At 35.1% G+C, this 27068-nt stretch overlaps 1 protein-coding gene and 1 long non-coding RNA gene across 3 annotated transcripts; one reads left to right on the top strand and one right to left on the bottom strand.

Annotated features, from left to right (window-relative positions):
* LOC309626201 lies at positions 1–2673 on the bottom strand. The gene is made up of 2 exons (XR_014243011.1): positions 2358–2673; positions 1–237 (listed from the first exon to the last, which is right to left on the bottom strand). It is a non-coding gene; the product is annotated as an uncharacterized lncRNA (long non-coding RNA).
* Positions 2674–2786: 113 nt separating this feature from the next.
* ACTR10 (actin related protein 10) lies at positions 2787–27068 on the top strand. 2 transcript variants are annotated; one of them, XM_082386654.1, is made up of 13 exons: positions 2788–2961; positions 5089–5161; positions 7074–7156; positions 8414–8522; positions 10169–10276; positions 12683–12750; positions 13023–13102; positions 17095–17130; positions 20444–20523; positions 20602–20675; positions 23241–23322; positions 24789–24990; positions 26293–27068. In XM_082386654.1, exons 1-13 carry the CDS (start codon positions 2885–2887, stop codon positions 26472–26474), a joined length of 1254 nt encoding a protein of 417 aa, XP_082242780.1. In that variant the 5' UTR covers positions 2788–2884; the 3' UTR covers positions 26475–27068. The 2 variants fall into 2 exon arrangements, with proteins under 2 accessions (XP_082242781.1, XP_082242780.1); XM_082386655.1 differs by lacking the exons at positions 7074–7156; positions 8414–8522 and having other exon boundaries at positions 2787–2961.

Here is a 27068-nt window from a genome sequence, read left to right as displayed (position 1 = left end):
GAAACTGAAGCCCAGAGAGTTTAATGGAGTTGTCTGAGGTCAGGAGGTTGACTAACAGACTTAGGACTTAAACTCAGGTTCATATACCAAGCTGCTGGAAGTTGGGTTTCTTTAAAGTGGTTCTTATCCTTGGGACTTCCCCGGCGGTCCAGTGGTTAAGACTCCACCCTTCCAATGCAGGGGGTGAGGGTTCTAAAAGATCTGGGAACTAAGATCCCACATGCCGCACAGCGTGGCCTAAGGAAATAAAAAAGTGATTCTCAGCCTTACAGCATTTTCTTTTTTTCTTTTCTTTTCTTTTTTTTAAACCTCTAGGTGTATTAGCAAATGCATTTTCAGTATCTTGTAGATCCCAACCAGTCATGAGTTCTCTGTTCATCACTGGAACCATTTGAGGAGATAATTCTCATCAGAGATGAACAGGGAAGTCTTGTATTAGGCTAGAGTTTAGACTTGAAAAACTCTTATATCACTTCATATACTAAGATTGTAAAATTCTATGATAAGATATAATTACTTGAATTAATACATAACTACATTATAACCATGCAGTATAGTTTTGGTCCTGGAGTCAGACTGTCTGGGTTCGAATTCCTGCTCTGCCACTCACCCTTTTGAGAGGGCTTGGGCACATGATTTAATCTCTTTCGCCTTCAGTATCCTCATTTGTAAGATGGAGATAATTAGCTCATAAAGTTATTGTGAGAAATGAATGGGATTATATACAGCAAACAGCTAGCAAACAGAACTCAACAAATATTAGCTCTAGGTATATGCAGGGGAGTGAAAGAGATTATTAAAGGAGAGGGTATACAGTAAGAAGAAAAGAGGTCTGAGGGCAGGGCTGTGGAGAACAACATTTAGCTGTTGTGCTGGGTTGCACAGTATTCCCCCCATTTCTTGTCCACTGGGAACCTTAAAATATGATCTTTTTTGGAAATAGAGTCTTTGTAGGTATAATCAAGTTAAAATGAGATCATAGTGGATTAGGATTGGGGCCCTAATCCAATGACTGGTTTTCTTTTCTTTTTTGGCCACACGGCTCAGCATGCGGAACTTCCCCAACCAGGGATTGAACCCATGCCCCCTGCAGTGGAAGATGGAGTCTTAACCACTGGACCATCAAGGAAGTCCTGGTTTTCTTGTAAGAGGGAAATTTGGACACAGAGAGCTACGCAGAAAGAAAATGTTGTGAAAACGCTGGGAAGAGAACGTCATATGAAGGCACAGAGACACAAGACCAGGTGACAACAGAGACAAGAGATTGGAGTGATGCATCCACAAACAAAGGAAGACCAAGGGTTGCCAGCAACTACCAGAAGCTAGAAAGAAGAAAGGAAGTATCCCCCTAGAGCCTTCACAGAGAGCATGACCTTGCTGACACCTTAATCTCAAACTTCTAGCCGCCACAACTATGAGAGGATACATTTCTATTGCTTTCAGCCACTCTGTTTGTGGTACTTGGTTATGGCATCCCTAGGAAACTAATATAGCTGGTGAGCAGTCAGGGAAAACACAGAATGGATAATAATACTTTATAGTTTCAAAATACAATGTCAATTGATCCTCACAACTACCTTGAGAAGTAGCAGGGCAGTTTATAGATAAGTAAATGGATGATCAAAAGTATCAGAGACTTGACAGAACGTGGCAGAAACAGAATTTGAGAGATGAGTCCTGTTCAAACACTCTGATCCTAGTTAGCAAAATGCTTCATCCTTTCTCAACCTTTTTGAAGTTTCCTTCCCCATCACAACTCCAACATCATCCTCTTACCTCCGGCAACTCAATTTCAGGAAGACCACTGATCAGTGAATTCTACTAACGTCACATTTTCCAAGCTTATGCATTGTATAGCTTTAACTCTTATTACAGACGGACCTTATCCTTCGGTGGGGAGGTTCAGGCACGTACAGTAGGTAAGAAAGACGCACTGGGGAAAAACAGGTCATTCCCCTTTCTACAGTTATAGAGACAAGGCAGCAACCTACGCCACTGACTCCAGTTTTCACGGGCAATTTCAGCAGAAAGAAAATAGACCTAACTTAACTTTTCTCAGGTTACACAGTTCCTCAGTTTTAGAGTAAACAGGAACCCGATTCAATGATCCTTCCATTAAACCACCTTGATTGTTCCTCCACAGACAGATCTGTAGATGCTACTAACTGCTTTCTTTTAGATTAAAATTAACTTTCAGCAGAATGACCACGAAATAAAAATTTGTCTGTACGTGTTCTTCTCTAAGGCATCAGTAGTACAGGCTTTGAAATCATAAAGTCTTGGGGTCCAATCCTGGCTTGGCGGTGGGGCACTGGGAACATTACTTCGGTTCAAACACGTAAGGAGGTAACACCTACTTCCGGTATTTCTTGCGAAGAATAAATGATAGGCAAAACACCTGGCACAGCAAATTTTGTCCCAAGACTGCAGGAATCAAAGCTTTTGGGGTTGTGTCTCCTCTCACCGTCGCCTGCAACGGAAAGGCTCAGACATCTAACCACGGACGCTCTAAAAAGGACCCCAGCCCCGGCGCCACTTGAGGGCGTGTCCGGAGGGAAGGACCCGGGGGTTGGCCCCGCCCCAACTCGGGGCACCCGGCGCGCCTGATCGCCTCGGTCCTCTGCGTCCCCCGCATCCAGATCAGCAGCTGCCTGCACCCGTACCTTCCTAGTCCCCGGGACGCGGGGTCCTGCGAGGGTTCAAGGCCCTACGCGGAGTGAGGCACAGCCAGGGACAGCCCGGGCCCCGTGCGCCGCGGCCACGCGAGGCCCCCGCCGTCGCCACCGCCCGCGCGCCGTCGCCCCGGCCCCGCCCCCCGAGAGCCGAGGGCTGTCGGCAGCCGAGGTCTGTCCGTGCCCATCTCCTTACCGGCTTGTTTGCTACCATGCCGCTGTACGAGGGCCTGGGGAGCGGCGGAGAGAAAACGGCGGTCGTGATAGACCTGGGAGAGGCTTTTACCAAGTGAGTGGCCGCGGCGCCAGCTGCCGTTGTCCCGAGGGGAGGGCGGGTAGCCGAGCCCCAGGCCCAGCCCGGGTCCTCGTCGCAGGCTCCAGAGGCGGCTTGTTCCGTCTCCAGTTCTTCCCCCAGGACCTCCGCAAATGACAGCCCTTGTTACTTGCACGGTGGGCGATGCAGATCCCGGGAATCCGGTGGAGCGGTCAGGTTCTGACTCCTAGAGAGGCCCAGGAGGCTTCGGGGAAATTGCCTTCATTGCCGCCCCGGTCGTCACCCCAAACTGAACGGACCCTTTGGGGTCATCTATGCAGGGGATGACAGCGATGACCTAGGCCCCGCTTATCTGGCTTTATCTGCTTAGGGAGGTGGCAACCGAACTGTAATGCTTGATGACGACCTCCGTTATTAAGCATTTATTGAAAAGAGATGCTATTGGTGTTGGAAATTCAAATATGTTTAAGACAGGGCTACTGCTTCCCAAGAGTAGGAAGTCGAATTAGGAAGGCTGAATGCATGAAAAACTGAAACCCTATAGATAATTCTCTAGAGTCTTCGTTGCTCCCACCCACCAACTCTTAGATTAGGAAATTTAACATTTTAAAAGGCAACTTGTAAACACTAGAGTAGTGGTTCTCAACCTTTTGGATGGCATAGATCCCTTTGACGACCGAAAGAAAGCCACAAATACACAAACCTTAAAATATTTGCACACAATTTCAGGGGTTGGTGGACCATCGCAGTGGTCCTTGGATTCCAGATTGAGAGCCCTTATACTGCGCTCAAGAAAAAGGAACGTGACAGCCAGAATTGCATCTTCTATCTGAAATGGAAACATTTGAAAAAACTTTGTATATCTCTGAACAGTGCATGACATGTAGGATGTATTTAATAACTATTTGTTGAACAAGTGGTCAAAAGAGCCTATTTAAGAATTGGAGGGAATTCCCTGGCTCTCCAGTGGTTATGACTGGGCATTTTCACTGCCGAGGGCCAGGTTCAATCCCTGGCTGGGGAACTAAGATCCCACAAGACGCCCAGTGCTGCCAAAGAAAACAAACAAACAAACAAAAAAACAGGAAAATTGGGCTTCAGGTGCTCCAGAATTGGATTAAACATAGTCCTTAGTTCATGATATTCTCTTACTGTTCTAAGCAAGATCCTCCCATAATTATATTTTTTATTTATTTTTAAAGGTTTATTTAAATACCATAGTAAGTACCTTGAGGCTGACACCCAAAGATAATTATTTTAGGTATGTTGCGGAAATGAGAAATGGAACTACTATATAGGAGGCAGAGACAACAGGAGGGTGATAAGATGAGTTTATGCATCCTGGGGAATTTCAGGAGCACTGGTACAAGTCAAATAAACATGGGGATGTGACTAAAAGAAGATGGAGAGAGCTATTTAGGAATAGGAGGAGAGCAGTACTGAAAACCAGACAGGACAAGAAAAGATAATATTAAGACTAAACTTACATGGCAATCCTTTTTAACAACATTTTTAGCAAAGTTTTGTTTTACGTGAAACAGAAATGGAAATACTTAAATACTCTAGAAAGGAGAATAGTTTTTTAAAAAGGATGAAATATTTTATGCAATTTAAAAAATGATAGCAGTGAAGACTAACAATATGGGCAGAATCTTATGAATTCATGATGTGCGAACAGTGTGATTATAATTATGTCACATATGCATAGTTTAAAAACTAGACCAAAGGAAGTGCATCAATATGGAAGCTAATATTAGAATGATGGAATTATGAGTAACATGAATTATAGGCATGAAGTCAGATAATGGAGTACAGATTCAGGACTGTAGAGATGTGTTACCTAAAATTCAAGTAAAATTAAAAACAGAAAGAAAAGTAAGTGCTACCCTAAAATAATACACTGGTTTATTTCACTGTCACTAATTTGAAACAATTTTATTTTTTACCTTTAATACATAATTATGAATAGATGGTATTAACTTTTCCTTAGTTTTTTTGTCCCTTTGAATACATCAGAGATGTTTCTAGATGTTTTTGTGACCACTGCTTTGAAAAAAATACAGAAAAACTTGTTTCTGTGACAAATATATAAAAAGAATGTTAAAATAAGTTGAATTGTTTCAATTTTCTATTTATTTGTAGGTGTGGATTTGCTGGAGAAACTGGTCCAAGATGCATAATTCCTAGTGTGATAAAAAAAGCTGGCATGCCTAAGGTAATTTTTTTTTTTTACAACAAATTAGCAAAATAAATGCTGTACTGTAAAATATTTTTAAATGTGACTTTAAGTAGGACTGATTAGAACAGTGCTAAATGTATAGCTTAGACTGTATTCCAAGAAAACTTTTTTGATTCTTTATTTAGGTTTAATTTTTCATACCACAAAATTCACCTATTTTAAGTGTGCGATTCAGTGATTTTTAGTAAATATATCAAGTTGTGCAGCCATCACCACAGTTCAGTTTTAGAACATTCTTGTCATTCCAGTAAGATCGCTAATGCCTGCTTATCGTTAATCCCCATTCCCACCCCGAGCCCACCACGGATGTTCTTTGTCTTTATAGATTTGCTTTTTCTATTTAATTTATATAAATGAAATTATATAACATTAAGAGAAAGTTTTTGAGCTCAATAAAATAATTGCCTGAGCCTTGTAATGTAATTATAGAATCATTTTATTCTTACCCTGTTCAGAATATGAGCCAGATCCTCATTTCTTTATCTGTAATTCAAAAGACCTGTGAAAAACACATTTTTTAAAAGAAAGTCTTGCCAAAGTTAATTTTGCAGAGTAGGAATTGTAGAACAATAGAAAGAATAATTTTACATGCCATAAAATTTGCCTGTTAAAATCAAATACAGATTTTTCTACCATAACTTAGTATTTGCATTCCTGAAAAACCTCTCCTTGATAGCAAACAAAAACAGGTTTTGGGGAAAAATAGGTTGGGGTAGATTATTTAAAACCCATGGAACTTTGTAATCCGAGCATCAGCAAAAACAAAAATTAATACCTCAGGAAAAAATTGGAATAGCTTTGAGTTGCGATTGAGTGTGGCTGGAAGCTCTCTTGGGGATATTTAAAATAAAATGAAATAATTGAAACTGTTGGTTGGTGGGTGCTGAGACAATGCAGATATAAAAGTGAGCTCTGAGCCTCTCTGGCTATTGTTAAGGGGGGACCAGGAAGAAATGCAGCCCAATAAAGAGTCTTGAAAGGGTCCACTCTGGTACGGGAGTCCCTGGTGCATGGGATCATTTAAACTTTTTAAAAATAGATCTGAAAGAATGCTGATTTGTGTGACCACTGAGTTGATGACTTTCTTTACCTTGATGAAGGTTATAACTCTGCTATCATCATTTCAGCTCCTCTTGCCTAATATGAACTGTACAACCTTCATATTATATAGACATTATTCCCTTATTTAACAAATACGAACATATTTGTTTTCATAAAAGCACATGTTGGAGCAGGATACAGTAAATGGAGCCCTTGTGATGTGTTAGTGTTGACTTAGCACCCATGGTTTGGTAGTGTTTACTTTAGTGCTAATGGTGCATGTTTTCATTTTTGCCACACATATTTATGAGCTGTTTACTTTGTTCCTAGCACTGTATCAGTTGAAGGAGGATATATCATAAGCAAGCCAGAAGTAGTTCTTGCCCCATGGAGTTTGTAGTCTAATGGGAAGGTAGACATTTTACAAGTAATTAAGTGGGGTGATATTACAAAAGGCAAAGTGTCAATGCTTTGGGAGTAAATAACAGGGACTGAACCAAGTCTGGAGTATTTGAGGAAGCCTTTGATGCCTTTTAATTGATGCTGCTTTTTATCGGTGATGCCAAAATAATGTCAGATGGAAGAAAAATGTGATGAGCACAGCTCTTTACTTACTGTGGACACAGATTTTCATTGCATAAACCAAAACATTTTGTCATCTTGGACATGCCAGTTCTTAAACATTTCTAATTTAAGTGATTAATCTATTTTTGATGTTTGTATCTATTCTCAATACAAATTGCTTTTGACTTATTACCAGAAAATCCATTAGAAAAATAAATAAGCATGTTTTAGTTTGAGATTATTTTATGATTATAAATTAATAAATCATTTTAATTTTTTATAGCCTATTCAAGTTGTACAATATAATATCAATACAGAAGAATTATATTCCTACCTAAAGGAATTCATCCACATACTGTATTTCAGGTAAAATGCAATTGTGTTTTCCCCTCCCCCAGCTTTTCCTAGTGCTCGTCATACTGATATTTGGTTGTATTATTTCTAATGCAAAAAAAAGGTTAATTTCCATTGCCATTTTAACTTTCTTATTTTCAATCTTTTCAAAAATATATTTGAAGACTAGGAAACTAGCAAGCATAAGGAAATATTGAAAATAAGTCAAATGTCCATTAATAAAGGGGATTGGATAATTTAATTATTGTACATCCATATAGTGAAACACTATATTGTCATTTAAAAAGTTCTGTATCTTTATGTACTGATACAGAAAGATGTCTTAGATATTCTGATAATTGAAAAAAGCATGTTGCAGAACAACATCTATGGAATGAATATTTCTGTTAAAATATATGCATATACATACACAATAATGAAAATCTATAAACTGCTGTAAGTGGAAGTTTCTGGGTAGTAGAGGTATATGGTATTTTTGTACTTTCCAAGTTATAAGCTTCTATAATATTTGGAGTCTTGTGAGCATATACTACTTTTGTAGCTTAAAAAAAGAAAATATCTTTTTAATGGCTCAAGTTAGTATTCATAATAGGCTATAGTTTTTGTTTTCTGAGATAAATGAGTTAATAGATGTAAATTTCCTGAGACAGTGCATGGCACGTAGTAAGAGGTCAAAAATGTTATCTTTCTGTGGCATATATATTGATATATACCATGGAATACTACTCAGCCATTAAAAAAAACCAGAAATTTTGCCATTTGCAGCAACATGGATGGATTTGGAGGGCATTATGCTAAGTGAAACAAGTCAGACAGAGACGGACAAACACTATATGATATCACTTCTTTGTGGAATCTAAAAAATATTACAAACTAGTGAATATAACAAAGAAGAAGCAGACTCACAGATATAGAGAGCAAACTAAGGGCTACGGGGGGCAACATAGGGGTGAGGGAGTGGGAGGCACAAACTACTGGGTGTACGATAGGCTCGGGGCTGTATTGTACAACACAGGGATAGAGCCAATATTTTGTAATAACTGTAAATAGAAAATAACCTTTCAAAATTGAATAAAAAATTTAAAAACATTTAAAAATTTAAAAAATGAAAACGTTATCTTTCACGGATAATAAAATGAAGATGTCTTTTTGTTGTAAAGCTTCTTAAGTGAAGGTGGTACAATTTCTCTAATCTTAACAAACTGCATTATGTACCAAAATAAATACAAACTTTTATTTACTTTTAAAAACAAAACTATCACTTTTCAGGCATCTATTGGTGAATCCCAGAGACCGCAGAGTTGTGGTTATTGAGTCGGTATTATGTCCTTCCCACTTCAGAGAGACACTCACTCGTGTTCTTTTCAAGTATTTTGAGGTACCTGTTTTTTATGTTGTTGTTTTTAGTAGGTACTCAAAGCTTAAACTAAAAGGTCCTCATTTTATTTCCTTCATTGGAAAGAGGAATTGGATGATAAAATAAACTGAATTCTCTACAAATTGACCGTTTATTTTCTTTTTTTGTGTGGTTATTTCATGCGTATTAAGCATTTCATCTAATACTTAGATAATTGAAGGTTTATTTTTATTGCTGTTTCCCTTGTTTGTTTATTTTAGTACAGGTTTTAAGTTTTGGGACTTTTTTCTGAAATTAAAAGTTATATTCTGTGCTGTGAAGTTAATGATGTTTTTCTTCCAGGTCTTTCTAGTTTTCATTGCTTAGTTATGCTGACTGTTCTAAATTCTCCAATTCTTTCATTTTAGGCTTTAAATTCCCATTAAATGGAGTATTCAAATAATGTCTCCCATAGAGTAAGTGGGCAATGCCAGGAGTGACTCTTACATCTTGATATTAGTTATATTACTTGTAGCTTTCATTTTATAGGAGTCAAGATTATTTTAAAGACCAAAATTATGACTTAAATGATTATGTTTCATAGTAGGCCAGAATCTTTATTATTTAACTTTTTAAAAAAATCTCTGCCTTAGGAATTTAGAGTTTTTCAGCAATTTTAGAAGAGTGTATAAAATGTGTATAGTATATAAGAAATTAAGCACATGTAAATGTAATTTTCATACATTCTACTGAACACAAAATATATCAAAAATCACAATGTATTTATGAGATAAGGGCAGTTAATATTTCTAAGTTATAATTTAATAAGACAGGCACAGAGAAACAGGTTACATACCCTCCTGTACTTACTGATGTCACTAATTCAGGAATTTGGTTTGCAATAGGGAGAACACAAAACACAGCAGGAAGTCACTTTAGCTCTTATCTGAATAAAATAGATGATTTTCTGTATTTTTACTTGAACTTAGCATTTTAGTTATATTTATGTTAGTATCCTTATCTGGTATATAACCAGAATACCTGCTGTACTTAGATAAAGGAAATACAGCCATTATTTTGTTTGCCGCTTGGTTATTATGGGCTTCCATATTTTGATTGAATATTTACCTGATATTTGGGATGTCACCAGATCTGGCAAATTTTCACTGAAAAATGTCACTTAGAGCTAAGGATTTTTGTAGTTCTTCAATTTAATTTTAACCGCTATATTATAATATTTTTAGAATATAGTTCATATTGTGAACTTTGTGAATGAGGACAATCAAGAATTCTTTTTCTCTATTTCTATTTTGATGATAAAGGCATCTCTTTATTTTTTAAATTTAGCATCTTCCTTTGAATGTATGTTTCTGGACCTCTTCTTTTATCCTTTTCAGTTTTCCCTCCAAAAGAGAGAGAACTGAATTAATAAAAATGCTTCATAATTGTCATTTCAGAATGAAAAGACTTAGAGAACTTAAAGAGTGTTTCTATTTATTACAGTGTATTTTGTTTATTGTGTAAATTCAAATAAATCAACTAATTCTTAATTTAGTGCTGTAAAATGGTTGAGTAGGTATCATAATTATGAATTTTTTCAAATATATTTGAAATGTAAGGGAAACACCTTCAACTACTGACATTCATTCTGGTTTTGTTGTTGTTGTTTTGGATTTGTTGTTTTCTAGGTTCCATCTGTCTTGCTTGCTCCAAGTCATCTAATGGCTCTTCTTACACTTGGGATAAACTCTGCCATGGTCCTGGATTGTGGATACAGGGAAAGCCTGGTGTTACCTGTATCTTTTTTGTAAACCAGCTAATTTTGCAGTTTTTACTCTACTTTAGAATAATTAGGCTTACTACAAATTGTTTTTATTGCATCAAGTTATTTTGGGTTATCATGTACAAATATGACATATGTGGAAAAAATTCACAGGATTGTGAGACTTAAATTTACTTTTTGTAGAAATTGTCATTATGACTTGGTCCCAGTATAAACTCCAGAGTTCAGACCTATTACGTTCAGTTTTTAAGAGGAACATCAGCTAATTAAGATGTGTCAAAGAAGATGGGTAGGATAGTCAAGTTCTGAGAAAAGATCATATGAAGAATAACTGGAAACAGAAATGAGAAAGTTAGGGACTTCCCTGGCAGTCCAGTGGTTGAGACTTTGCCTTCCAGTGCAGAGGGTGCGGGTTCTATCCCTGGTTGGGGAGCTAAGATCTGACATGCCTCACGGCCAAAAAGCCAAAACATAAAACAGAAGCAATATTGTAACATTCAATAAAGACTTTAAAAATGGTCCACATCAAAAAAAAAAAAAAAAAAGGCAGATGTAGATTAGTGGTTACCAGGGGCTAGAGGGAGTGTAGAATAGGGGAATGAAAAATAAATAAATAAAAATTTAAAAATTTTTAAAAATAAATGAGAAAGTTAAATCAAGAAAAGATAAAACTTAAATGGCAACATGAAATCTGCCTTCAAATAGCTGAAGGGCTCACTGTGGAAAAGTAAATAGATTTTTTTTTCTATTTCCTGGGGCTATGATGGGGGCAGTATGACAGCTAAGCTTCTTTCTAGTTGTATGATTTTGGTCAAGTAGCTTAATCCCTTTTGGGCTTAGTTTCCTCAGCTGTAAAATGGGAATTATAATAATTCCACCTCATAGGGGCATTGTGTGACTTGAGTGAGATAATGTATGTAAAATATTTAGCATAAGACCTAGCACATAAATTGCACAGTAAGTGCTGTAGTTTTTATATCATTTGCCATTGGGAAGAACTCCCTAATAATTTAAGCTGTTCCAAAATGAAATTACTGACTATAAACTGGTCCATTCCCCATCATTAGAAGAATTTAAGTAGAGTATAGGTAAACATCTCTTAGAAATGTTACAGTAGACATTTGCTACATTTGAAAAGGAGTTTGAAGTACATAAATGCAAGACTCTTGCAATTTTGAGACCTATGTATGTATTTATTAGAAGAAGTACTCATGGGAAGGAAATCAAGAATCATTAGCTCCTAAAGAACTAAATTAGGCAATAGCTTTTTTTTTTTTTTAATGTGTACTCACAATTTTTTTTTTAATTAATTAATTTATTTATTTTTGGCTGTGTTGGGTCTTCGTTTCTGTACGAGGGCTCTCTCTAGTTGCGGCAAGTGGGAGCCACTCTTCATCGCGGTGCGCGGGCCTCTCACTATCGCGGCCTCTCTTGTTGCGGAGCACAGGCTCCAGACGCGCAGGCTCAGTAGTTGTGGCTCACGGGCCCAGTTGCTCCGCGGCATGTGGGATCTTCCCAGACCAGGGCTCGAGCCCGTGTCCCCTGCATTGGCAGGCGGATTCTCAACCACTGCACCACCAGGGAAGCCCTGCAATAGCTTTTTTAAATATAAAGTATTTTGTGTGTTAGTCTCATAACAACCCTGCAACAAAAGTATTATTCTCTTCAATATATGAATAAGATGATTGAAAGTTGAGACGGTAGTTGACCCAAGTTAATAGAAGTGTATAGCCAAGATATAAACCCATGTTTGTCTCCAAAGCCAGTGCTCTTACCAATATACTTTTTTCTTTTTCATAAATAATATACTTATGAAACATTAGCAAAAACAATATGTAAAATAAGGTAGCAAACCCACAGTACAGTATTGTCCACTGTCCTCTCAGCTCTGATAGAAATACAGTGTGAGACATATGTAATTTAAAATTTTTCTAAGAGCTACAAATTTTAAAAGTTCAAATGAAAGAGATGAAATTAGTAGTGTATTTTATTTAGCCCAATGTATTTAAAATACTATCATTTCAATATTAGTCAATATAATAAATTATAATGAGATATTTTACAGGTTTTTTTTTTTTATTACTAAGTTTTCTGTATTTGCTGTGGAGGTTATTCTTACAGCACATCTCAATTTGGACCAGCCATATTTCAAGTGCTCAATAGCCACATGTGGTCAGGGGCTACATTGTTGGACACCCAAGCTCTAACAAATAAATTCTGTGTGTGTGTGTATATATGTGTGTATGTATATGTTTAACTGTTTTCTTTGGAGAAGGAAAAAGACTCTTTGATTTTTCTGTAACTCTTTTTAAAAAAAGAAATAAGAATTTTCCAGCCAAGCTGATTTAGAACAATAATGCAGAGGTGAGGGAAACACATTTTACCTCCTAAAATAGTAATACCCTTGACTACCTTATAGATATATGAAGGAATCCCAGTACTAAATTGTTGGGGAGCGCTTCCCCTAGGAGGAAAAGCTCTTCACAAGTAAGTTTCTTGGCATTTAGCACATTTGCTTCACCTGTGCCAAAAAAAATGCAAATTTTTTTACAGTGATCAATAGAGGACTTGTAATATGGACATTTAATGTTATATATTCCATTCTTTACTAGCCTTGAGTATATTCATCTTTTAAGGGTAAAACCACTTTTATTTAAAGCATCATGATCTGTTATGAAGTAAAAGTATTAAATAAGAAAAGGGTATCAGTTGCATTATTGTAATTCCAGTGACTTTTTTTTTTTTTTTTTAATCTTCAGGGAGTTGGAAACTCAACTATTGGAACAATGTACTGTTGACACAGGTGCTGCTAAAGAACAGAGCCTTCCCTCTGTGATGGGTAAAATCATTATAAACTTTGAGTGGTTTACATTCCCTTTTCGTTCAACTCATTTTTTTCCCCCCATTGCATAGTTATTCTCTTTTTCTCACATCACTCTGATGACATGGCTCCAATTATAAGGTCATCATTGAGCTGTTAATCACCAGATCCAGTAGTTGAATTTTATTCATTCTTTCCAGAACTTTTGACATTATGGATTATCATATACTCTTTTTTTAAAAATTGTATTGAAGTATAGTTGAATTACAATGTTGTTAATTTCTGCTGCATAGCAAAGTGACTCAGTTATACATATATATACTTTTTTCATATTCTTTTCCATTATGATTTATCACAGGATATTGAATGTAGTTCCCTGTGCTATACAGTAGGACCTTGTTGTTTATCCATCCTATATATAATAGTTCGCATCTGGATTATCATATACTCTTGATATTATCTCTTCCCTTGGCTTTCAGGACTTTTCTTCCTTTATGGTTTTCTCTTATTTCTCCAAGTATTCCTTCTTAATTTCCTCTGCTCTTGCTTTCTCTGCTGATATTCTTCTAGGGATTTATTTTTTGTTCCTTTTTTTCCTCCTGCTGTCTTTTTAAAAGTGATCTCTTGTGTTCCCATAACTTCAGCTACATCAGTATGCTGTTGATTCTTAAGTGTATCACTGGGCCCAACCCTTCTTCTAAACTTCATATTTCCAATTGATTACTGGATATAAACTATGCATCCCTCTTGACACCTCAAACTTAAGACTTCCAGAAGTAAATACATTATCTCTTTCCCTAAATTCATTTTAACAAATCATGGTTAGATAAAGATAATATCTTACTGAGCTCCCATTTTAGATAACAGAGTTTATCAGTCCTTTGAATTCTCCCTCAGAAATCTCTTTTTCATCTCTTTTTTTCTGTCCTCCACAGCACAGAACATCTGAAAACAAAGACGTTGTCAACTAGGCCCTCATTGCTTCTTGCTTGGATTATTACAGGAACCTACTTTTTGGACCCATTTAGTCTATTTCACACTGTTGGCAGGAATAACTTTCACAAAATTAATCCTATTACATTGCTCTTTTGCTTGAGAATTTTTGCTGGCCCCCACAGGTTAAAATCCAGATTATCTGTTTGATATGCATGTTTCTTCACAATCCAACTTTATTCTACCTCTTAGCTTTAACTACTAAACTCAACCCTTTGCACCTTATTTCAGCTACAGTAAATTTCATACATCTTCCTGGCACCATTGTTCTTCAACAACCCTGTGCCTTCATTTATACTATTTCTTTACCTGGGATGTTTTTCTTTACCTATTTGGGTTTTTGATCCCCCTACATGACTCAGCTGAAAGGTCATCTTAATTGTGAAACCTTCCTCATTTTCCCTAAGCAGAATAAATTGCTCCCCTCTCTGTTACACCCTCAGCAGTATTTATTATAGTACATATAACAGCCTCATTTACCTGATAACTGTTTCCCTCAATAGACTGAGAATCCCTGTCTTATTTATTTTTCAAGTGCCTGGGCACTGAATAAATGTTGGAAAGAGAAAGGTGGGTTGTTAGGACATTTATCCTTGCATATATTGTTTTCCTGTTGTTCTTTAGGTAGTTAAGATAATAGCACATTCTTCATTTTGTAGATCAGATTATTATTTTTCTATTCCAGATAAACTTTGTTACCTTTTTAGTATATCATGATGACAGTTAGTTAATAAAAGATATCCAAAGATAATAAGTTTAGTGTAGCATCCCAAGTTTGTTTTCTTTTTTTTTTTTTTGTGGCCATGCCACGGCATGCGGGATCTTAGTTCCCCGACCAGGGATCGAACCCATGCCCCCTGCAATGGAAGTGCAGAGTCTTAACCACTGGACCGCTGGGGAAGTCTCCCAGATGTTTTTAATAAAGCTCTTCACTAAAACTATGACATTTCCTTAAAATTCTAAACTGTATGTTCTTGGACATCCCTTTCTTTAACCAACTGTCTTGGACTCTGATTCTAATCTTTCCCTCTCATATGCCCCAAAAATCTTGAGTCTGCAATCCTGATAATTGAGGAATTAAATCATATCACTGTTTGCTGAAGGATCCACTTAGGAGGATCAGAAATGCAAATGTATTTTAAATATCTCTTGTCGAGGTCCTTAGCAAAGATTAGATATAAGTCTTACATATACTCGGATATCCTTAAGTGAACTTTGAATGAGCCGCTTTCATTTAGTATTTAGAACCTAGTTCAAAAAAGAATGAATATACTAACTTAAAACTTACAGAGACTAACCTAAGTACATTGATTTGAAAAGTGTACAGTTGAAAAGTAAATTATATATAAAATATTATACTTCTTATTCTCCTAAATTAGCTGAAATTTAAATATGGTTTTTCAAAGCCAGAGCCAGTGAATGCCTCTTATTTCTACTCCTCATTTGCAAAGTTTAAATGGTTGTGATTATTCCCTAAGATTGAAAAGCCCCTTCCCAAAGCACCATCTATGCCTAGCTAAAATAAGCCCTTTATTTTGAAGCCTGCCTTCCATGTTGCCTAAAGAAAACTGTTTTTCATATTACCAAATGTCTCTGGCACATGTTGGAATTTATTTGAATATTCCTAGAGAGAGTTTAGCACATGTGAAATGTTATGGTTTTTAGCACTTATTCTTAAATTTGTAGGTTCTTATAATCTAGTTACATTTATCTGTTCATAGCCAGGTTTAAATCATTTTGGAAATCTTTATCCCCCTGTGAGATAAATTTTAACATTTAACAATAGGAATCTTCAAACTTTTTGATCACACACTGGCCACATCAGTAAAAAATTTTGAGCATGTACCTGCAATACATATTTATGTCTATATTTATTTATAAACTATATGTATCATTATTACTGTATTACAAAACACAAAGGTAAGAATTTAGAAAGAAAAATATAATAAAGGTAAAATAATAATTCTAAAGCCATACTTACTAATGGTAAGTTTGTTTTGCTCCCTCTCAGAAAAGCAATGTGATTAAATATTGTTTATTACTTTTTAAAGGTTATGGCTTAACATTTTGAAAGTGTGGTATTAACTTTATCTTAATTCTTAGTTTCAGCAGCTGTCATAACGTAAAGATGTAGCTAACAAGATATGTAGCTCCAGATGGAAGAAGTGCCTGATTACCCTTATTAAATCATGATTCCTTTTGTAGCTATAAATTTCTGTCTTCATTGATATAAATAATTTGTTCTTACAGATCAATCAGAATATTTTTACATACTTAACAATGAGTTAAAAATTCTGAGTTTAGAAGATTCTAAACTTAGAAAACGTTGTTTCTGAGTCTGACTTGGAAAACTAGATTTATTGGCAACAAAATCACATAACAGTGGTAACATATGTAAATATTATCTTCTAAAGTCTTCCTGTATTATATAGGTTTCTTTGAATAGGTACTGTCTCACTCATTTTTTAAAATGTCATGTTTACCTTGAAAAAAATTAAAAGTCTGTGTGTGATCCTTTTTACAAATATGTATTAGGTTAGCATGTCACTGACAGTCATTTATTATCACAGAAAAGATAAGCAAACTTGAAACTTCACTTTTTGTAAAAGAAAAGTAAATAGCTCATGTTTAAGCCCTACCATTTCTTCTAAGTACTTTAACACAGATAACCAGCAAATCTTTTTATGGTAGAAAATATTTTCTTGGTCAATTCCTATCTAGTGCCCATTATTCTATGATATTTTTAAGGTCTTATTTTTATCAAATTTATGAGTATTAGTGACATTCTTCAGCACCTTGTGCACATCTGGCTTCAACTTCCGTGCTTTGGCTTGGCTTCGAATGCTGAAGTTTCTTCCCTAAAAGCAAAGTTGATTTTTTTATTTGGCTTTTAAAAAATTATGGTACCTTTTAATTTTTTTTAGTTTGCTGAAATGGAAAATGGAAATGTGAATGCAATTTTACAGACTGTTTCTGCTTATAAAGTTCTGTAGTTCTAAATAAAGTTTCTGTTTTAGGTTCAATTCCAGAAGGTATCTTGGAGGACATTAAAGGTAAACTAAGTTCCCATTTTTGTCCCCTTCATCATTAAGTATTCATTTGGAGGGCAAGTGTTTCTAAGTATTTACACAGATATAAAATATATTAAATTCATAATGTAATATCCTAAAAATATTTAACATTTAGGCTATGGAATAACATAAATAAAATTTTGGTATTTCATCAGATTTATGGAAGCTTTTGGTATTCCTTTTTTTTTTTTTGGCCACACCATGCGGCTTGTGAGATCTTAGTTCCCCGACCAGGAATTGAACCCAGGCCCTCGGCAGTGAAAGTACGGAGTCCTAACCACTCGACCACCAGAGAATTCCCTTTTGGCATTACTTTTGATGTATTATTGAAGAAACTTCTCAATGATAGAGTATAGAGATTTACTAAGGAATTAGTAGTTTTCACAGTATGAATTAACAGTTACATTGCTTATGAAAGTTACTGATTTTATGTTGTTTAGCATTTTTTTAAGCTCTAGTATTTTAAAGGTCATTTTTATAAGGTCAGTCATTTTACTGACTTCAGAAATTCTACAGTTGGGTAAAGTATATTAGATTCACTTTAATAAGATATATTACTTCTCCTTTGCTACAGTGTATTTTTATGATAATGTTTAAATTGAGTTTTCTGGTATTTCGATTCACTAAAAGGAAAAGCAGTTAAACTGTAATGTAAAGTTCTTCATTACTGAAAGTGTCATGTAAAATTAATACTCTAGAATATTTAATAGAGAATTAGACAATAATAGATTTTAGAGTTAAATGGGACCTGGAGATAATCTGGTACAATTGGGTCCCTGAAATATTAAATGATTTGTTCAGTGTCACACAATAGGTAGGGTTAGACCTAGGGCTGCAAAATGGATCTTGTTCTTCATTATATTGCTAACTTATGTTGTATAATTACCTAAAATCTCTTCAGTTATTATAAAATTTCAGTCATTTGTACACGCTTATTGCAAAAGCTCAAATAATACAGAAATACCTCAAGTGAAATAGTTTCCCTTTCGTTCTTCCAGTCCTATCCCCCATGATGTAACAGTTGATAATTCCTTGGAATGTTTCTTTCCATATAGCTTCCATCTTGTGAAAAGATGTTTAACTTTCCCATTACCCAGGGAGACATCAGATTGGCAAAAATTTGAAAGATAGACCTTTAGTATTCGTGAAATTATGGGAAAATTAATATGTTGCTATTAGTAAGAATTGAAAACTAACCTTTTTGGAAAGCATTCTGGCATATATATAAAAATTGAAAAGTGTGCATCCTATCTAAGAGGGTATGTTGAATGAAGTTTGGTGACTTCATAATAAGGAATATCATATAGCTTTTATTTATTTGTTTTTTAAAATATTTATTTATTTAATTTTTGGCTGCATCGGATCTTAGTTGCGGCACACAGGATCTTTTGTTGCGGCGCGTGGGTTCTCTCTAGTTGTGGTGCACAGGCTTAGTTGCCCCTGCATTGCAAGGTGGATTCTTAACCACTGAACCACCAGGGAAGTCCCACCATATAGCTTTTTAAAAGGAGGAGCTAGATGTATTGATTTGGAAGGGTATCCATAATGTATTAAGGGAAAAAGCATGTTGCTGAATAATATGTACAGTAGGAACCCGTTTCTATTAAAAACAAATATGCAATACGTACACATACTCTTGCACGCTCATTTATATTAGTTACTTATGTAGTACCTACATTTTTTTCAATTATTTTAAAATCCTTAAGTGTAATTTATCTGTTCTTGGATTTTTAATTCAGTGAATTTGGTTTCCTTAAAGAACACCTTCATATGCCAAGTATGTAAGATGTTGAAGTCTAAGTATTTACGTTGCTTAGTTATGAGGACTTAAAGTATAAAATATGTAAGTAACGAGCACATAGCTTACTGTCTAGCATATTAGCATATTGTAAACTCTTTTTTTTTAAATTGAAGTATAGTTGATTTACAGTGTCTTAGGGTACAGCAAACTGATTCAGTTATATATACTCTTTTTTTTTTTTTTTAATTGGCTGTGCCATGCGGTCTATGGGATCTTAGTTCCCCAACCAGGGATCAAACCCATGCGCTGGAGCACAGAGTCTTAACCACTGGACTGCCAGGGAAGTCCCCAGTTATATATATTCTTTTTCAGAATCTTTTCCATTATAGGTTATTACAAGATTTTATTGAATATAGTTTCCTGCGCTATACAGTTTTTGGCATATTGTAGATTCTTAACAAATATATTTTGAATTAGTAAATGAAAAGAATTTTGTATGATATATAAGTTTATGTCAGCATGTTTTGCAAGTCATTAATCAAATCATTAGATTTCTTGCTCTCAACATCAATTTTTTTAATTAATTAATATATTTATTTATTTGGCTGCGTTGGGTCTTCATTGCTGCGCATGGGCTTTCTCTATTTGCGGCGAGCGAGGGCTACTCTTCGTTGCAGTGCACTGGCTTCTCATTGCAGTGCCTTCTCTTGTTGTGGAGCACGGGCTCTAGGTGCACGGGCTTCAGTAGTTGCGGCACGCGGACTCTAGAGCGCAGGCCCAGTAGTTGTGGTGCACGGGCTTAGTTGCTCCGTGGCATGTGGGATCTTCCCGGACCACGGCTGGAACCCATGTCCCCTGCAATGGCAGGCAGATTCTTAACCACTGAGCCACCAGGGAAGTCCCTCAACATCAATTTTGTCTCTACTTGAAAAAATTTTTTATTCCTTACCTATTTCTGAAAATAATTTGCACCCGCTTATTATAAAAGGTATTTTGCAACAGAAATAATCTTTAAAAGAATAAATGTTCAAAGTGAGAAAAAAGATATAGTGTGCAAGAGGGAGAAAATAATCATGCCAGAAAACCCTAAACTAAGGAGTGTTACTGTAACTAAGACCAAAATTTAGCTTTGTGTTCTGACCAACCAACATTTTTAAAAAAGAATAGGATAGATAAATAAGATTAGATATAAATCAGTCTGGTTCAAAGAGATATGCTGTTCAATTAGAATGGCTACATTTTCATGATGCTAAAATTTATTTTTATTATGGTACTCTTTATACAAGGAATATCAAAGAACATAAGTTTCCTCAAATGTGGTTTTGTTTTTTTTTAATGTGCCTTTGTGGAAGACGAACATGGAACATGTCTTATGATTCCTCAGTGAATGAAAAGTTTTTTATATGTGTATAAATTGTCATAAGCTAACTAAAGACGGAGATAGTTTATAAAATCGGAAGGAACAGATGATTAACATGTCCACTTGAATAGAATTGTTTTAACTGGGACATTGATTCAATCACAAACCGTAACAATGTCTCCTTTTCTTTTAAGTGCGCACTTGCTTTGTTAGTGATCTGAAGCGTGGACTAAAAATCCAAGAAGCAAAATTTAATATTGATGGGAATACTGAGGTAAGCTAAAAATAAATGTATATTTTTTTTTCAGAGGTTGTAATTTGTATACTTATGCTTACGATATTTATATTTCAGCGTCCCTCACCACCGCCAAATGTTGACTACCCATTAGATGGAGAGAAGATTTTACATGTCCTTGGATCAATCAGGTTAGACCTTAATTTTTATGAGCAAAATAATGAACTAAAATAAATTTTTGGCCTTAATATTTGTATAAACCTTTAGTATTATTGATTTAATAATTATGTGTTTTTCATTAAGCCTCATCATTCATGATTATTTTTATTATTCAACTTTTTAATGTTTTAAAACTTAAAAAAATTTTTTTTTCTGTTCTTCAAAGTAATTCAGAATCAACCATTCTTTGAGATGGAGAATAAAGTATGATACTTTAAAACAGGATTCATCAAACTTTTTCTGTAAAGGACCAAATGGTAAATACCTTAGGCTTGGTGGGCCATATGGTCTCTGTTGCAGCTACTCAGCTCTACAGTTGGAGTGCAGAATCAGCCATAGGCAATGTGTAAATGAGTGAGCATGACTTGTGTTCCAATAAAACTTTATTTGCAAAAACAGACAGTGGGCTGGATTTGGCTTGCAGGCCATAGTTTGCTGACTCCTGCTTTAAAACATTGTCTTGTTAGAAAGAATGCATTCTTCCAAATATACTAAATCTTTAGGACCAGTTAGTAATTCACTTTTTTATTATTCATTATTCGGTCTGATGATGCAATATAAGTTGTCAAGGACTTACATGATTATATTGGTAACAATATAATTTTTGTTTATACCCAAGCTATATAAAATTTGTATTATAAAAGTTTCATCTGTAAAATATTAGATCAGAAGATGAACAGAAAAGAATTATATAAATATAGAAGATCCTGTTAGATTTTGAGATAATTAATGTAGAGGTTGATATACTAGAAGGATGAACATAAATATACAGATGTTAAAGATAGTAGGTTGGGGAAACAAAAAAGTAAGAATGTAACACTTTTTGGTAGTAAATTTTTATCGTTTTACCTTTTATTTAAGTTATATTCACTAATTTACTACTTAAAAATTTCTCCTGATTGTTTAGTGGAGCCCAGAATAAGAGAAGAAGAAAATAAGTGTTTATTTTCTACCGTAATGTTTCATTGCTTAAGTGATAATTGTTAAATTATGTCATTTCAATATCAAATTAACTGACAAAGATTTGGAAAAAGAAAACTGATGCTTTGTGAGTATTTAGCTCAACTGGTAGAAGGAGAAGTACGCAGGCATAGAGGCAAGTGGCTAACTAACTATGAGTGAGTGAGTGTTCAGCATACTGTAGACCTCAGTATACTGTACTAATGAAATCAACACTTAGCAAGTAGGTTGAATATCAGGAAGAGAATTTTATGTTTTGAAAAAGATTCAAAAAAACTTTAAAGTAGTATGCATAGTATGGTCCCAGTTTTATTTTAAAAGATATTGTATGTATATGTATATTTATATGTATAGTTTTATATTGCATTGGTTAGGGTTCAGTTTGGTTACCAGTTATACAAACCTGAAAATAGTGGCTTCAACAAGATAGAATTTATCTATCATTTAAAAGAAGTTCAGAGGTAGATAGTCCAAGGATGGTATGATAACTGCCACCAGTGACCCAAGCTTCCTTCCATCTGTCATCTTTGAGGTGTAGCCCTTGTCCTTGGGGTCCAGGGTGGTTGGTGGAGTTAGCTACTCCATCCGTGTTTCAAGCATGCAATCCTGGGAAGGAAAAGAGAAAAATGCTTCCTCTCCTTTTAAAGGAGACTTTCTAGCAGTCCCACATACTACTTTTGCCTCCATCTCATTGTCTGGTACTTAGCTACATCTAGCTGCAAGGGAGGCTGATAAATACAGTGTTTCAACTGGGGAGGGGCATTGTATCCAGCTTATAGGAGTTTTATCTTTTTTTTATTTTCAAATAATTACAGATTCGCAGGAAGTTGCTAAGATAATATAGAGAGGTCCCATGTACTCTTCACCCAGTTTCTCCCAATGGATACATCTTATGTAACTATAGTACAATATCAAAACCAGTAAATTGGCATTGGTGCAATGTGTATATATTGTTCTGTGTAATTGTATCACATGTAGCTTTCCATAATCAGCACCACCACAATCAAGATATAGAACTATTCCATCACGACAAAGATCTTCCTTGTGCTACCAAAAATAACCCTAATAGTTCTATATCTTTTAATTTGAAAATGAACAGGCACATGAATATTTTATTAGGCAACTAGCCATCTTTGCCATGTATTGTTTTTAAAAACAAAGAAATACTTTGGGCTGGGTGGGGGAGGGTCTTGTTTGGTTTTAAATCTGTTGTATCACTACTGATCTGCTTGTTGAATTCTACCGACTATTACAGAATTCTGCTCCTTTTCTGTTATTAGGTTTAAGGTGGACAAAATATTTGTAAATCTATACATAATAATAATTATAGCTAGTACTTAGGGAGTACCTCCTATGTGCCAGGCACTGTTCTATTAACTCATTGAATCTCTATCGCAACACCTGTGAGGCAAGTGCTATTATTTTTCTCATTTACAAATGCAAACACCTTGTGTTTTAACCATTACTCTACATTAATATAGTACTGGTACCTAAAAATATGTCAGTAGAACTAATGGTATGTACTATGTCATATTATGTGATGCCAACAAAACACTCTCTGTTTTTAATCTCATTAGAGATTCAGTTGTGGAAATCCTTTTTGAACAAGATAATGAAGAGAAATCAGTTGCCACTTTAATATTGGATTCCCTTATGCAGGTACTTTTATTTTGTAAAAGGTTTCAATTTATGAATACAGCCCTTTATAGAGAAAATTTTAAAATCATATTGTCTGTATTTTTAATTTTAGCCATTAGTTACATTTTTTAGCTTTTATGTGAAGTTTTATGGTTAATGAGTTTTACTTTGGCACTTATATATGGTACCCACAACATTTCAAACCCGGGGTAATATGTTCTATAGACACATCATGCATTTTTTTCCCTGACAACAATAACATTTTTATTTTGTACCTAGTATGGCTTGTAGTTTCTTCAAATGCAGGTTTGTGTAGTATTAAGTTTTTCATTCCACAAGGTATATGTCTCTTTTGTTTAATGACTGTGGGACCATAGAACTCCTGTAAAATACTATCACTTTGGGAGATATTGTCTACCTCTATGGCTCTACTTGGGGACTTTATGAAAAACATAACATCATTGAAGGACTGTAACATTCCTGATGCTTAGAGAGAACTGATGTGGAAACATAATTTTTCTAAGAATGTTATCTTCCCACTTGATAACTGGCTCTGGATATAGTGGATATAGTACCTTAGAAAAATTAGGTTTCCACATGTTTTCCTTACTAAAAAAGAAACGAAAAGTTATTTCTTCCCATGTTCTTTGCTCAGCTCAGTCATTCTACCCTGAAAATGAGAATACTCCCATATTACTACTATATTCCCTGTGGAATTTAAAAGTCTACACTATTAGCTTTTTAAATCTTTAAGGATTTATATAAGTACGTGGTAATATCATCATGGGGTTTATTTGCCACCTGAAAAACTCTCTTGTTAAAGAAACCTTGCTGTGGCCCTTTTTGGAGGGTGGGATGAATTAGGAGATTGGGATTGACATATATACACTAATATTATAAAATAGATAACTAATAAGAACCTGCTGTATAGCACAGGGAACTCCACTTAGCTGTACAGTGGAAACTAACACAACATTGTACAACAATTATACCCCAATTAAAAAAACAAAAAGAAAAAAAATAAAAGGGCTTCCCTGGTGGCGCAGTGGTTAAGAATCCTCCTGCCAATGCAGAGGACACGGGTTCGAGCCCTGGTCTGGGAAGATCCCACATGCAGTGGAGCAACTAAGCCCATGCGTCACAACTACTGAGCCTGCGTGCCACAACTACTGAAGCCCACGCGCCTAGAGCCCGTGCTCTGCAGCAAGAGAAGCCACTGCAATGAGAAGACCACACACTGCAATGAAGAGTTAACCCCCGCTCGCCACAACTAGAGAAAGCCCACACACAGCAGCGAGGACCCAATGCAGCCAAAGATAGATAGATAGATAGATAAATAGATAAATAAATTAATTAATTTAAAAAAAGAAACCTTGCTGTGGCCCTTTTTTGTAATACAAATGATCACCTAATAATCTGTATGTTTTCTTAAATTCAATCAAGCATTATTTATAGTTAATTCTTTTTTTCTTTCTCTTTAATAACAGTGCCCAATAGACACCAGGAAGCAACTAGCAGAGAATTTGGTAGTCATAGGTGGCACGTCTATGTTGCCAGGATTCCTCCACAGACTACTTGCAGAAATAAGGTATTTGGTAGAAAAACCAAAATATAAAAAAACACTTGGCACCAAGACATTCCGAATTCATACTCCACCTGCAAAGGCTAATTGTGTAGCCTGGTTGGGAGGTAAGAATTTCTGTTTTTTCTTTTTTGTTTTTGTGTTTTTGTTTTTTTTTTTGTCCATACCACGTGGCTTGCGGGATCTTAGTTCCCCAACCAGGGATCGAATCCAGGCACCCCAGCAGTGGAAGTGTGGAGTCCTAACCACTGGACTGCCAGGGAATTCCCAAGAATTTCACTTTTAAAAATAATGATTATATAGTAATTGGTTCCTGAATGACATTACTAATGGTTATATTAGAATAGATGATTCATTGTTTGAAATTGTGTACATAGTAAACTAATAGAATTATTAAATAATTTTCTTTGAACATTTACTTTTCCTTAAATTATTAGTTTTCAGAATTGTATACTTATTTCTCTTATCATTTGCACTTCTATTTTTTTTTAGTGAACTCTGTTCAATTAAAGTCATCCCGCATAATGATAGTGATAGCTATGCATTTATTTTAATTATGCGACCATTGCTTAAAACACTTGTTTTAATTCCTTACAAAGCTAATTTGTGAGCCATATATGAAAATTGATCTCTTTGTTTTATAATTACACTATATTTTGTGACTGAGTTTATTGAATGTTTTAGGAAATGATAGTTTTATTGAAATAAGGCAATAGCCAAATAAAGAGACTACTTTGAAGAGAGAACAATCATGGATGTGTATATCTGTAAGTTCTGATATGTGTCTTATGATGCAGTTACAGCTCATAGGTATCAGGATCATTTAGAGAGAAAAACCAAGTCTTGAGATTTTAAATTGATACGTATTATATTTCTTATAAAGTAGAATTTGGTCAAAATTTAATTTTGATCTAGGAAGAATGGATTTAGTCACTAAGTTATTTTTTTGAAACTGCCTTGTGGGTCTTTATAAGGTCTTCAGCATAGACTCTTAGGATATTATGGTTGGCTTATTGAGTTTTGCACTGCTGTTTTTCTACTGACATATAATCTTAGAGTGTGGTAAAGAAAACTAAGATTGTTATTTATTGTGTTTACACAGAGTTGAAAATACTTTCCACCTTATTCAACCTCACTCTCCCTGCATTTAAACACATTAATACTTATCATTTTCACTATAATGTAGTTTACGCCATTTAAGTTATTTTCAACATAGGAGTTATGGCTTACCCTGTTTTTCAAAATACAGGATATAGAACAACTTAACCGGAATTAATTTGAAGACTGTGAATATGCATTACTGAATTTTACCTATTCTCTCTTGTCATATAATGAAGTGGATGTATGTGTACATAAAATGTTCCAGTAAAAGTTTCCATATCAGCTATAAAAATATGTTTACCACACAGGAGCTATTTTTGGAGCACTGCAAGACATACTTGGGAGCCGTTCAGTCTCAAAGGAATATTATAACCAGACAGGCCGTATACCTGATTGGTGTTCTCTTAATAACCCACCTTTGGAAATGATGTTTGATGTCGGGAAGGCTCAGCCACCTCTGATGAAGAGAGCATTTTCCACTGAGAAATGAAAGTTTGATTAAAATTCAACTTTGCTTCATTTCAAATATCTCATCAATTACAAGCAAACTGTACAAAGTATATAGGATGGTGTTAGAGACGACTTTAGTAGAAGTGAAAGCGTTTCTGTAATTATACTTCACATTAGTATTTAATCATTTTGCCTTTGGTGTAATGGTAGAATGGTAGCTGATGCTTATTGAAATTAGTTGTATTTATATCAATAAAATATAGTAAAGCAGTTAATTTTGGAAGTTTGTTACATAGTTCATTTTTCAAAAAGAATAAAAACATTGTCCCTCCACAATTCACATAATCTGTCCTGGGCATTGGAGACTTCATTAATTTCATTGTGTTCAACAATTATTTTATTTAAAGAATAATGTTACCATTTCCAGTTATTTCAAATATTAACATGGGTCTGTGTCTTAAAATCCTTTTGTTTTGATGTTTGTGTCCATGTTACAATAATGCTACTTTTGGGCTGAGAATGTTGGGTAGCATAGTTAAGCATTTGTTAAGGAAAATGGGGAAATGTTCACTTTTTAACTTTACAGTTTATTTTATGAATTTCTAAGAAAAAAGGTATTTCATTTTTATGCGGA

The sequence above is a fragment of the Balaenoptera borealis genome (assembly GCF_965194805.1).
Source record: "Balaenoptera borealis genome assembly, chromosome: 3".
Taxonomy (NCBI): Eukaryota; Metazoa; Chordata; class Mammalia; order Artiodactyla; family Balaenopteridae; genus Balaenoptera; species Balaenoptera borealis.
The sequence above is the reverse complement of the archived record's forward strand: the minus strand, read 5'-3'. Positions and strand labels throughout refer to the sequence as shown.

Bases quoted from the DNA above. Each gene is read 5' to 3' on its own strand.
- ACTR10 (XM_082386654.1), top strand. From the start codon at position 2,885: ATGCCGCTGTACGAGGGCCTGGGGAGCGGCGGAGAGAAAACGGCGGTC. The intron at 7,157-8,413 runs GTAAAATGCAAT...ATCACTTTTCAG, and splicing joins ATCCACATACTGTATTTCAG to GCATCTATTGGTGAATCCCA. The intron at 20,676-23,240 runs GTTAGACCTTAA...TAATCTCATTAG, and splicing joins CATGTCCTTGGATCAATCAG to AGATTCAGTTGTGGAAATCC.